At 36.0% G+C, this 13,046-nt stretch overlaps 1 protein-coding gene across 2 annotated transcripts; it reads right to left on the reverse strand.

Annotated features, from left to right (window-relative positions):
* Positions 1-107: 107 nt before the first annotated feature.
* Positions 108-12,966, reverse strand: LOC107041193 (glutamate [NMDA] receptor subunit 1). Of its 2 annotated transcripts, none has more exons than XM_015261634.2 (15): positions 12,841-12,966; positions 12,588-12,763; positions 11,399-11,650; positions 10,138-10,326; positions 8,822-8,922; positions 8,450-8,623; positions 7,433-7,546; positions 7,209-7,356; positions 6,613-6,823; positions 6,049-6,183; positions 5,799-5,956; positions 4,521-4,755; positions 4,038-4,186; positions 2,183-2,513; positions 108-825 (listed from the first exon to the last, which is right to left on the reverse strand). In XM_015261634.2, coding segments are annotated over exons 1-15 (2,874 nt in total). In that variant the 5' UTR covers positions 12,842-12,966; the 3' UTR covers positions 108-325. The 2 variants fall into 2 exon arrangements, with proteins under 2 accessions (XP_015117120.1, XP_015117119.1); XM_015261633.2 differs by having other exon boundaries at positions 10,132-10,326.
* Positions 12,967-13,046: the final 80 nt, after the last annotated feature.

The raw sequence follows: 13,046 nt of genomic DNA on the forward strand, positions 1-13,046 counted from the left end.
TAAGTAATATAGAAAAATTGAATTCTATTGACTTTTTCTACTGAATATTTTCTACTGAACATTTCAGTAGAATCGGCCAAAAACTAAAAGAACAGTTCAATAGAAATTCAATAAAATTTTCTAACGAATTCGATAGGTTTTTCTATTAAATTTTTTCGTCCGTGTTTTCCTGAGAAATTTTCTCGTGCATCTAGAATCACCGAATCATCACTCATCCGCATACCGCCACCTTAATCTTAGTCTCGGGGGATTCCTTACATTAGCACATTAAATTATCTCTGTACTCATAAATAATCTTCAAAGACAATTAATATTCCTCATTCATCTAAACAATGAGATGCGATACATCGACTGTGTAGGCAGCTGGGGAGAGTCGCATGGACTCGTCCTGTCGAGAAGAGGAACGTTGTCTGATGTCACTGTCCCCTGGCCAAGCCCTTCCAGGGCTCCTCGGTGGTAGTCCTGACCTTGCGACTGCATCAACAGCTAGACTAACAGTGGCCGGATCGTTCAGGCCATTCTGAATCCTCCGTTGGGCTGCTGGCATCGAGGCCCTCACAGTCTTTCGTCTCTCTATTGCGCCGCGCCATTTCTCAGCTGCATGCCTCGCCAGCTCCAACCGTTTTTGCTTCTTTATCTGGTGCTTTTTGTATATCATCTCGATTATTATTAAACCAATGCCACCGATTATGCCTACACCCACTAGTATGAAAACTCCTGCCATGTTCTTCAGGCCCAAGGTGTTCGGGGCCTTTTCGAATTGCTCACATTGCTGAAGGTTTCGTTGGAGGATCCAGTTCTTATCGAGAGTTTCCATGAATCCACCTGAGGAATTGATGAGGTTTTTATTGATGCCGGAATTGGGGAAAATTCGACGTTATGACGCGTGACAAAAATTCGTAGAAAAATTTGGAGAATTCGCTAGATAATCCTATCGGGTTTCTGTTGAACCTTTTTTTAGCTTCTGATCGATTTTAATGAAATGTTCAGTAGAAAATATTCTGTAGAAAAAATCAATATAGTTCGATTTTTCGATACAGCTTATGATATTGAGAATTTTTTAATAGAATTTTCTCGGCTCAAATTTTCTAAGGACATTTGTTTGATTTCCTTGAGCCGAGGAAATTCTGGTGAGATATTTTCTCCATAAAATTACTTGGTTACTTATTCTGTTGAAATATTTTCTATAGAATTTCCTCGGCTCAAATTTTCTAAGGACATTTGTTTGATTTCCTTGAGCCGAGGAAATTCTGGTGAGATATTTTCTCCATAAAATTACTTGATTACTTATTCTGTTGAAATATTTTCTATAGAATTTCCTCGGCTCAAATTTTCTAAGGACATTTGCTTGATTTTCTTGAGCCGAGGAAATTCTATAGAAAATATCTCAATAGAATAAGTTGCATAGATTGGACATTGCAATAGAATGGGCCAAAAATGAAAAGAAAAGTTCAACAGAAATCCAATAAAATTGTCCAGTGAATTATTTATTCATTTATTCATTTCGCAAAGTGTTGCTGGGAATTCACTAGGTTTTTCTATTAGATTCTTTCGTGCGTGATATATATAAAGAAATTTTATACAAAAACCTAGTAAGTTTGTCAAAAAGTTGTTTCTACGGATTTTCATTGAACTTTTACCGAACATTCTATTAGTTTTTCGGTAATTCTATTGGAAAATCACACTAATTTTCTGCGGATTTTTGTCAGTAGGAAGCTTCAGCTGAAAATATTTTATGCGAAAATAAATAGAATTGGATTTTTCTGTAAAACTTATTCTATAATAATGAGGTATTTTCTATAGAAATCCCTTGGTTCAAATTTCTTAGTTTTTTATCCCATTTTTTCTTTTTATTAAGAAAATCAAAGCAAAAAACTTGGAAAATTCGAGCCGAGAAAATTCTATAGAAAATATCTCAAAATAGAATGAGTTGTATAAAAAAATCAAAATCTGTTGACTTTTCTATTGAACATTTCAATAGAATCAGCCAAAAACTAATAAAAAGTTCAACACAAATTCAATAGAATTGTCTGGCAAATTCGCTAAGTTTTTCTCTTTTATTTGTCCATCGGCGTACTTTCGATGAAAATTGATCGACAGATTATACTTATTTATTCCAATATTGACTGAGGATATTCGCTAGGTGCAACCGGACCTTGGAAGGAATAAAAAAATTTCTTACTTTCGTGAAAATCCAAAATGGCAAGGGTAACAGCATCAGCCCAGGGCGAGCCTTTCTGCAATCCTATCCCATATCCAGACCTTCCAAATAGCTCCCCAGCAGTGACTAGCTCGCAGTCCTTAGCTGCTTCAAATTCAAGCCTCGAGCTGTCCCAGATAAATGCCATCAACTTGCCAATCTTCACGTCCTGTATCGCGTCCTCAGCCGTGTCGTAATTATTTGCCTCCATCGTCCGATACATGTTGGATAATTCCACTTGTCTCCTGAAGTACATGTCAACGGCTGAACCCTTTACCGTTGCACAGGTCAGGTTTTCCATGGTATTTCGCAGCTGCAGTAATTTTTTATTATTCGAGATATCTCCCAAAGCAGAAATTCTTCGATGAAATCGTGAGTGAATGCATCGAAGAACTATCAGAACTAGAATAATCTAGTGCATTCGGTAAAATATTCTATTACTTGATCGTTAATTCTGTTGGAAATTCTACTAATTTTCTGTGCGTTTTTTCAATAGAACAGGGAACCTGCACGCACTGATAAAAAAATTGCTTTTGCCAAGGAATTATTTTCTTGGGAGAAGAATTTATTTTTTGGGGAAAGTATTTCTCCAGGCCAGTCATTCCCAGACGGTCCAAGTACACCTCCAAACATTACAATTATGTTGAATTGGGATCATTATGCTCCATATGACCTTGAATCAACTCCACTGACAATTACCAATATTTTGAATTATTCGAAATTATCTTTCGTAAGAAAATAGCAAATTTAAAAAAATTGAAAAATAATGACGGGTGTTCATTCAAGCTCATACGTAATCATCTTCTCATAATCATCTTAAAATTCAACATGATTGTAATATTTGGAGATGCACATGGACCACCTGGGAATGACTGGCCCGGAGAAATTGGCTCGTAAAAAACTAAATTCTTCTGCCAAAAAAATGATTCCTTGGCGAAAGTAATTTTTTTTCTCAGTGTGAAGCTTAATTCTTTCTAATTTCCCTGTTCACGAATTCCTCGTAACATAGGAATAGCTAAACAGCCGAAAATTATGGAAAAATATTGCCTAGATGTCTTATGATAATTAATTGAAAATCAGTGGTTTTCGAGGCCAATTTTTCGGTCATGCCGTCTCGAAGGCGGTCAGGTAACGCTTCATTGGTTAAAAAAGAAGAGAGTGGGGAGTTGCTGTCCTCCATTGGCCGAGGCGCACCTCGAGATTGGGTTAGGTCGGCTCGAGCCATTTTGTAATTGGTCCAGCGCTCGACCGTCTGTATGGCGTCATTAGCGATTTCAAAGCGCTTGAAATCTTCAACTTTTAACAATTAATTTTTGATTAATGATCAACACTTCAAACGTTTGTGAATGAAAAATGAATTATTTAGGTCTCAGTCTTGAGATTAGAAAATTGAAAAAAATTAATGCCAATTCCCTATTGTCCAATAGAATATTTAATTGGTGTCAATGAATAGAGTTTATTAAAGTTTACATTCATCAAAAAAATCATGAAATTTTGATTGATTTCGTATGAGAAAATTTCGAAACAAAAAATGTAGAAAAAAACCATCTCTAGTTATTTAATTATTTATTCATTTATCCTAATACAAAAACGTGTAAACCCGAATCGGTGAAAAACTAATCGAATTGCCAACAGAATTCAATAGAATTTCCTAGCGAATGCATCACCGTTTTCTGTAAAATGTTTTTTTTTGCGTATGGATATACCACTGAATGAGAATAGTAAATTAACGATGTTAGGACTCGAAATCTAAGCATGAACGAAAAATGATAATATAAAAAAGTTCATGATAATAACGACTACTGATGCACAATAATTTGCGCATTGATTAACTGACCCTTGCGTCATTAATTCCTGAGAGTTTTGTCTTCGGTCTTTCCAACACGAGGAAAGCAGCCAAGTTGGCAGTGTACGATGCAACAATTATCATCGCAAATCCAGCCCAGACCATGCCAAGAACTCTTGCTGAGAAGCTTCTTGGTGTACCTTTAATTATAATCATTCCCATAATTTTAATAATCGAGAATTCGGCCTCAAGTAAATTTGGACAGTTCATTCCCAAACCTTTTGTTTCCACACTTGAAAATTGGCGACTAATTTCTCTATCACATTATTCAACTTCATAAACTTTATAACGTGAGAATTTTGAAAGATCATTTCTCAATTTTAGTCTCCAATCAAAAAATAATAAAAGCGGACATTTTTTAATTAATAAAAAAAATCATTTCCAATGAATGAATAAATACCAATAAATGACTGAATAAAAAATAATGTGTATAAATAATACATAAAAAATTAGGGAATAGAAATCGATAAAAACCTTCTCCAATTCCACTATTGAGTAAAACGCCCCAAGCAAACCAAATAGCGCTGGAGAGATTGAGTGCGTCCTCCTCGGTGCTGTCAGTGTTAGCCAGCCTGAACCTCCCGAATGGTGAGAACCGGTCAAGGAGGTACAGGACAAGCGCCACCACGTGCACCGACACCATCACCAGGAACCAGAGAGTGTTGCTGAATGGTTGAAGGAAAGATACCAATGTTGATGACCTAGAAGGCTGGAAAAAACATTCATCGTACTTATTTTGGAGACTAATGCAATTGTTTACATCGCTCATTTAATATTGCTGAGAATCGTGTACCAATATTTAGTTATGTGTTGCGAACTTTAAATGTTAACAGCATTTTATTATCCCACACATTGTAATGAAGATAGGACTGAGTGCTCATTTGTTTTGAAATTCAATTAATCTCCAATTAAGTCCTTGATCATAGAGGTATATCTCTCTATAATATGAATTTCCAAATTAACTTCTGGTGATGGAAATTTGGAAGTCAAAATTAAAACTTCAAGATTGGAGGCCATAAGGGTCAAAATAACCCTCATGAGGGTCGAAATAAGGGTCATGAGGATCAAAATAAAAGGCATGAGGGTCAAAATAAGGGTCGCAAGGGTCAAAATAACCCTCATGAGGGTCAAAATAAAAGTCATGAGGGTCAAAATAAGGGTCACAAAGGTCAGAATAAGGGTTAAGAGGGTCAGAATAAGGTTCACAAGGATCACATTAAGGGTCACAAGTTTCAGGGTCATCAAGGTCAGATTAAGGATCTAAATAAGGGTAACAAGGATCAGATTGAAGGTCACAAGGGTGCGAATAAGGGCCTAAATAAGGGTTGTGATGGTCAAAAATTCAGGGTCAGAAAGTAAGGGTCACGAGGGTTAGATTAAGAATTAAGAATCCAAATAAGGGTCATAAGGGTCAGATTAACGATCACAAAGGTCAGATTAAGGGCCGAAATAAGGGTCATAGGGATCAGTCACTAAGGACTAAAATAAGGGTCTCTGTACCTTTCTGTATTATAAAAATCCAAGTTGACTTCTGGTGATAAAAATTTAGTACTCGAAATTAAGACTCCAAAATTAAGGGTCAAAATAAGGGTTACGAGGGTCAGATTGAGGGTCACCAGGGTCAGAATAAGGATCATGGGGGTCATATGTAGGCCATATGGGAGTTGGCGAGCCTAGTATTTCCAATAATTGCTAAAATATCTCAACTCCGCTCCCAATTAATTCTAGCCCCTTCATAAATTCAGTTCATACTTTTTTTTCTAAGATGGTGATGCCCTGGTACTTGAAGGGTTTACTGAACTCAATAAACTCCGCTCGTTCTGGACTTATGGTCAAAGGAGCGACGATCATATCCGCTCGTTCGTTCACCAGCTCGCCTATCAAGCCCGTCCACTCCTTCTTTCCACCTGCTGAAGGTAAAGTGATTCATAAATTTTCCTCAATTCAGACTTGTTTTTATTTTGAGGTCTTGTCTCCCTTTTAGGTGAATTGGTGAACTTACCGCTGCTATCTTTTATCATATAACTTCCAAACTGCCCGTCTGGAGACAACGCCAGATTGTAAGTGAAGTTGATGGTCTTCGAGAGTTCTTTCAGGAGATCTATGCAGTAGCCTTTGCAGCAGTAGAGGCGTGTTACTGAAAAAGTTGATACAATATTTCAAGGCGTAAATAACAAAACGCAGAAGTTCGTGAAAGAAGCTAGCACATTCGCTAGAAAATTCTAGTACTTTCTTTTAATTCTATTGAAGAATTCCGCAGCTTTGAAAACAGATCGTTTGAAAACAGATGTTTAATTCATATTTTAAAATTAATAATGTTGGTCATTCACAAAGTCAAATAACGTTTCCGAAAGTTTAAAGAATTTCAATTATTTATTTATAAGTAACGGATGGTTACAAAAATAATAATTCTGTGTAAGCTGTAAAAAAATTTTTTTTCACTCAATTAAATAGAAAAATTTGATGATTAAAAATAGTTGAATCTATAGTGGCGTCTGTGGCAAACTGTAAGATACTTGGATATCCTTAATTAATTGACCACTGAATTTTATAAAAATAAAATTACCATCGTGTTCTGAAGTATTGAAATGAGGACACGGGATCTCATCGGGAAGGCAATCTGCACTGTCAGTGGCTCGAACGTAAACGAATGGTTTCTCTTCAATCGTGAGGACTTTGAGATGTGTCGGGATCATAAAACCCTCGGGCTTGGTTTTCAGACGGCCCGGCCAGGTTATTGTTGTCTCGTTCACACTGAGTCTCATCCTCAGAGTCTCCTAAAATCATGATTATTGAATTGATCATTTTTGTGCACAACTACACCCATTATTTTTGTGAGCGTTTTCAATAAATATGTGCACAATTTAAATTGACTCCTCATGTGCAAAAAAAATGTATACAACTTTTTTTTTCAATTAATTTGCATGCATAATATTTGCGCAAATTATTTATCATTTTTCAAAGTGGATGATTTTTTGGACTCCATTCATCTCATGTGCACGCAACAGAGTAACACTGTGTACAACTTGAGATTTCAATAATTTGTGATTGAATTATTTGATTTGTATGAATCATTCCCTGTCCACCAAGGTCTCTCTTCAAGTGAACCAATTAGTTTTTATTTTCATTCCTTGAAGTGAATTATAATTAATAATTACTTACTGATGAATAGAAATATTGACCCACAGAAACTCGCTCGCCATGTTCTCGTATATTAATTATATCATATTCAGCATAAATTCGATCTCCATTGTCGTCAAAAGCGACACGACCAGTCTCACCCCTCTCCAGAACTTGTTTGCGAATGAATCTGTGAGAATTATACGAAATTCAATCAACATTTCCGCCCCATCGAGAACTTCTACGCTTTGACTTAATTTACTGACCCAAATAACTCCTTTCCTGTCTCCCAGATAGATCCGGATTTGTCACAGTCCTTTGGAGCTTCAGTAATTGTTTTTGTGAGGTTCATCTCTCGGAGGGCGGAGACTAAAACGTATCTATGAGAAGTGGACAAAAATAGGAATAGAAAGTCATCAAAGCGAGTGGGAATTATTAACAGAGATTATTGATGCACTAGTGAAGTATTAGAAAATGGGGAAGAGAGAAAGAATTCAAATATTTTGTTAATTACGGAGTTATTCCAATAATAAGTCATTTAGGGAAGAAGAAATATCCGAAGGTTTTACACGTAAAAAAAAATTCTATGTGAATTCTCTTGAAATTTTATTCTGATGAGTTTTTAACCGAGATCTCTAAAGAATTTAACTCGTCCGCAAGATTTCTTCAGCTGAGGAAAGATATTTTTACATTTTTTTCTGTCCCCACACGCACAAAAAAATTTAATAGAAAAATCTACCGAATTCGCTAGACAATTCTGCTGGATTTTTATTGTAATTTCTATTAGTTTTTGGCAGTAGAAAATATTCTATAGAAAAAATGAATAGAATTCAATTTTTCTGTACAATTTATTCTGTTGAGATATTTTCTATAGAATTACTTCGGCTAAAATTTTCGTAATGATTATTACGAAATCGTAATGATCATTATTATTAATATTTTTGATTATGTATCTATTTTTTTAATTTTTGCATTCTATTCTTCTTTTCTGTTCGTTAAGACGATCAAACAAAAAAACTGAAAATTTGAGCCGTAGAAATTTCTATACAGTTTTCTATAGAAAATGTCTCAATAGAATAAGTTGTATAGAAAAATCGAATTCTATTGACTTTTTCTATAGAATATTTTCTATTGAACATTTCCATGGAATCGACCAAAAACTAATAGAAATTTCAATAGAAATTCAATAGAATTTTTTAGCGAATTCGCTAAATTTTTCTATCAATTTTTTTCGTGCGCGCGTCCTTCGACTGCAGAATTTATTATACTAAATTGGTACTAACAAGCTGTCTTTAAGATGCGCCCTTTCATCCGTCGAATTAATTAATTTCAATCCGAGAAGTCCCTCAGGAGCGTTGGGAGCATCGAGGGCTTGCTCCGTCACAATCCAAACGTATCCTGCTGCTGTCATGTTCAATGCTGCTGCGTCCCTGAAGATCACGTCTGCGTCTTTTCGACTGAAAGATTTCCAATAAATAAAACAAGTAGTTTGTGAGATTTTTTATAAATACCACGCGAACATGCGTCAGTAATTTATTACTATTACTATTATTTAGATGTTCCATCATCATCTATAAAAAATAGCTCAATGGGTCTCCTGAACGACTGAGGATTTTCAAATTATAAAAAAAATTAGGAATGAAATTGTCTGGTACCTCGCATACATGAGGATCACCCTGGCCTGTGCATTCTTCGTATCCATCAGCTGCTGAGAAAAATTCTCCAAGCCCGGCTCGAACTCAATGACAGATTCGACCTGTTCACCATCAGAAACCAATTTATTATAGAATACATCGTGAGTTTTGCATAAAAATTTTCATTCAAAACAATGAAAATAGAAAGAAAAATATTCGATACGTATTCTTGGACTTTGAAAACCAAGTGGGAACCAGAAAACTTCAACCGGTCATGAAAAATCGGTTCTAGGTATATTGCAAATGCAGATCATTCCCGTCGGCGATTACTTGCTTCAGATTCATTGAATTCTGAAATGAACAAAAACACGTATCCTATATTTTTTCACGGACAAAGAAATTTCGTAGGGAAACCTAACGCATTCGCTAGAAGATTCGATTGAATGGCTATTGGACTTCCATCGGAAATTTCATGGGTTTTCGCGGATTCTATCGAAAAATTCTGCAGCTTTTATTCGCGTTTTTTTAATGAAAATGTTAACCAGAATGGTATTTTGTGCACCCAGTCGAGAAAAGTATTTTAGAGGAGAGAATCAATAGAATTTACCGTTTTCTAATCAGAGGAAACGGAAGATGACGAAAAAAAAAATTGAAAAGTTTATATTGAAGAACTTTCGGCAAAAACGCAATAGAAGTTTAATAGAAATCCAATAGAATTTTCCAACGAAAGCGTCCAGTTTTACTATAAAATTTATTTGCGCGTCCTGTTCCATTTTCACTTCCAACATTGCAAAATTTTGATGCAAAACCCTAATCCTCCGTAAAGTGTTCGCATTCACATAATAATCAGTATTATTAGTAGAATATTGATATTTTCACATACATACCATGCAACATTTTATCTTCATCTAAACATTATCAGTGGTTTGTATGAGCAATGGTTTATCTGCGAGATACTTACACTCTCCCAGTAAAACAACAGTAAAGAAATATGAATAGAAAAAGAACAGGAAAAAAAATAATTCCATGAATCGGTGACAGTCTTCCTGCTGCCGGTGCAGCGCGACAATTAATCAATCGACGAATATCTAAAAACGCGACGAGACTGAAATAATAAAATCGTGCAACAATTATGGCCGATAGAAAAATCCATCCGCCCGTTCAACTCGACATAAACGTTAATCTTCGCTGTTGAATTCGTCGAACCATCGTGACAGACTCAGGGTCACAGTGAGATTTTCGCTATAAAGCGTGCAGACACAAGATCTAGATGGACAAAACGACTCAAATGTCACACGGATGCGCGTGCGAAATTAGAGTGCCCAACCCACATGTACTTTGATCTCTACGTCGTCCTCGAGGCTCTGGGATGTGGTCTGAAAGCGGCCGAGGAGGGCTCTTCCGTCTGTGTCTGAGGAATGAATGAAGATGACTTTCATGTAGTTGAAGTGCTTGAGCAACTCGACCCAAACGTCTGCTTGGTGGGAGTAGGGCGGTACCGTCCGCAGAAAAGACACGTGAATGTTCTGGAAATTAAATTGTTGGAATTTAATGAAATGATTCGGATTTAGTAAATCGGTTTTCATCGTTGGTGATTTGACGTGCAAGACAATTCTACAGAAAAACCAGGCCATTTTGTTAGAAAATTCTATAGAATTTAATATAATTTAATATTTAATGAAAAACTGTTTAATATTCAATATTTTTTATAATTCTATAGGATTTCTGTTGATTTTTCGCACAATTTTATTAGAAATGTCGCGAATTTTCTCAGGGGAAAAATAGTTGGTGGAAACTATTTGACGGAAAAATCAGTAGAATGTGATCTTCTTTACAGCGTATTCTATCGAGTGATTTTCTGTGGAAATTCCTGGACATGATTTTTTTTATTTTTTTTCTTCATCATTAACGCTCGGCCGCAAGTCTTCATCCGTCGCGCGGTTAGCGCAGCGCGGCTGGGTTGAACCGGGCGCGCTATTGCCATGTAGGCGCTTACTGCTATGCGCGCATTTCAAGTGTGGCAGTGAATGCAGCAACACCGTCGCTTGAGCGGTTAGCACCGGGCGGCGCGGTGCCGCCTTTCCATCCGTTCAACGTTTCTTTTTTAGCTAAACGAATTTTCCGAGAAGAAAGCGGACAACGCTAATGCTTAATAAAAGGATTGAACTAGGAACTCCAATTTTCTCAGAATTTTTAAATCACGTTAAAATATAAAAAAACGTAAACGGGCGGTGAAAACTTGGAAGAAATATTTGAATAGAATAAGTTGTGTTGAAAAACAAAATTCTATACATTTTTTTCTCTATAGAATACTGTCTACTGGACATTTGTATTTAAAAAGCGCAGAAAAATCGTGGATTTTCTCAACAAAATTAAATTCAATGAAAATGCATTAGATTATTTTATAAAAGTTTCTCATGTGGGGGATAAAAAATTCAGGTGAAAATTCTACTGGATAATTGACGGTAGAATTTTGTGCCTCGGGAATAATGAATCTAGGAGAAAAATCTTAAATGGCTGGAATTCTCATCTTTGATTTTAAATTGGAAATTGAATTTGAAATGACGCATGAACGCAGCTGGATTGAACTCGACTCACCTTATCCGAAAAGGCCGAATCACGGGATGAAATGCCAATGACTGGAATGTGATAAAATCCGCTGGTGTAGGATACGGCAGCCGGAGAGAGATCTCCAGTCAATGGGTGCGATACGACAACCGCATAGACTCTCTCCACAATCAGGGACTTGCAGACACTCAGAGCTGTTCTGATCGGATTCGAGTCCATTCCAATGACCACGCTGTAGAAGACAACACCCTTGTTGACGTATTGTAGATCGAAATTGAGATTCTACGAACGTGGAATAATTGAAATCAGTAAAACTCATTGCATTATTTTGATAAGTTCAAAGTTAATTATGGAATTTTCTCCAAAATCGATCGACTCGTTGTTAAAAAATTCACAAAGAACTGTAATAAATTTAAACACGAAGAAATTTAATTAGAAAGTCACGCGAATTGAATTCTTATTGAAGTTCTGTTAAAAATTCTGAGTTTTTCGTCGGTTCTGTTGAAAAATCCGCAGCTTCCGTGCACTCTTTTTTCAACAGAAAATATTCAGTAGAGAAATAAATAGAATTTTTTTTTAAACAACTTGCTCTGTCAAGATGTATATAAATACAGAAATTCCTCAACATAAATTTTCTAGGTTTTCTCGACTCAATTTTATTCCACTTTTATTTGCAAAATAAAATTTTAAAAAACAGCAAATTTAGGCGAAGAAATTTCTACAGAAACTCGTAGAAAAGATGGGGAGTTTCGCCAATAGAATCGGCGGAAAATCAATAGAATTTTGAATAGAAGTCCAATAGAAATTCCATAGAATTGTCTAACGAATTGACATAACAGAAGAAATCAAAAACTTAAATTCGGAGGATTACAATGCTTGCATGAGCAAGCAACAGTCCAATGAAGAAAACTAAAGGATTTTCCCGGAAAGTCTATATAAAATACTTCGCCAAAATGAATTGCCTTAAAAAATCAAATTTCTTTCATTTTTCCCTAAAACGTTTTTAATTGAATATTTCAATTTAAAAAACGGGCGGAAAAACTGCGGAATTTTTCAAAACAATTCAAATGTTTTTGCCTAATTTTAATAGTAATAATTGAATTTATGATTGTCTTTTCGTTCAGAACCATTTTCTGACAATTTCCAATATCTTCACTATTCCCAGAACAATTCAACAATCAACATTCACTGAATTAATTCATTCGCCTTAATCACTCACATCCAGTGTCTTCTTGAAGTGATTCTGACTGGCATTGTTGGACAATACTCCACCAATTTTATAATACATCGGATTGCCGACGACTGCCTCAGAGGATCTCGCATAGACGAAGAAAACAATAAACCACAAGAGCATTGTCTTCACGGCGCGCTCCATTGTTGATGATTGGTTCGACACTGCAATTGTCAAAGTACAACAAATGAATCAATTTCATCAGGTCCCAAACGTTGAGATTATCTCCTATGAAACTCACTTGTTCCGCAATTGTTTGATTCGAACTTGTTAAATTAATTCATTCGCTCTGAAATCTGCAGGTCATTACGGGGTGTGTCGCCCCTAATCAAAATATAAATATTTACAAGTGCGTCAGTCCATCGGGGCTGCCACAGCCCGAATGCTTCGGACTTTGTTGCCCGATACTGGAGACTCGGTGGCACAATCTCTATTTCATTGATCCAG

Source organism: Diachasma alloeum, unplaced genomic scaffold, assembly GCF_001412515.2.
Source record: "Diachasma alloeum isolate Michigan unplaced genomic scaffold, Dall2.0 Dall_scaffold_00359, whole genome shotgun sequence".
In the NCBI taxonomy this organism is placed as follows: Eukaryota; Metazoa; Arthropoda; class Insecta; order Hymenoptera; family Braconidae; genus Diachasma; species Diachasma alloeum.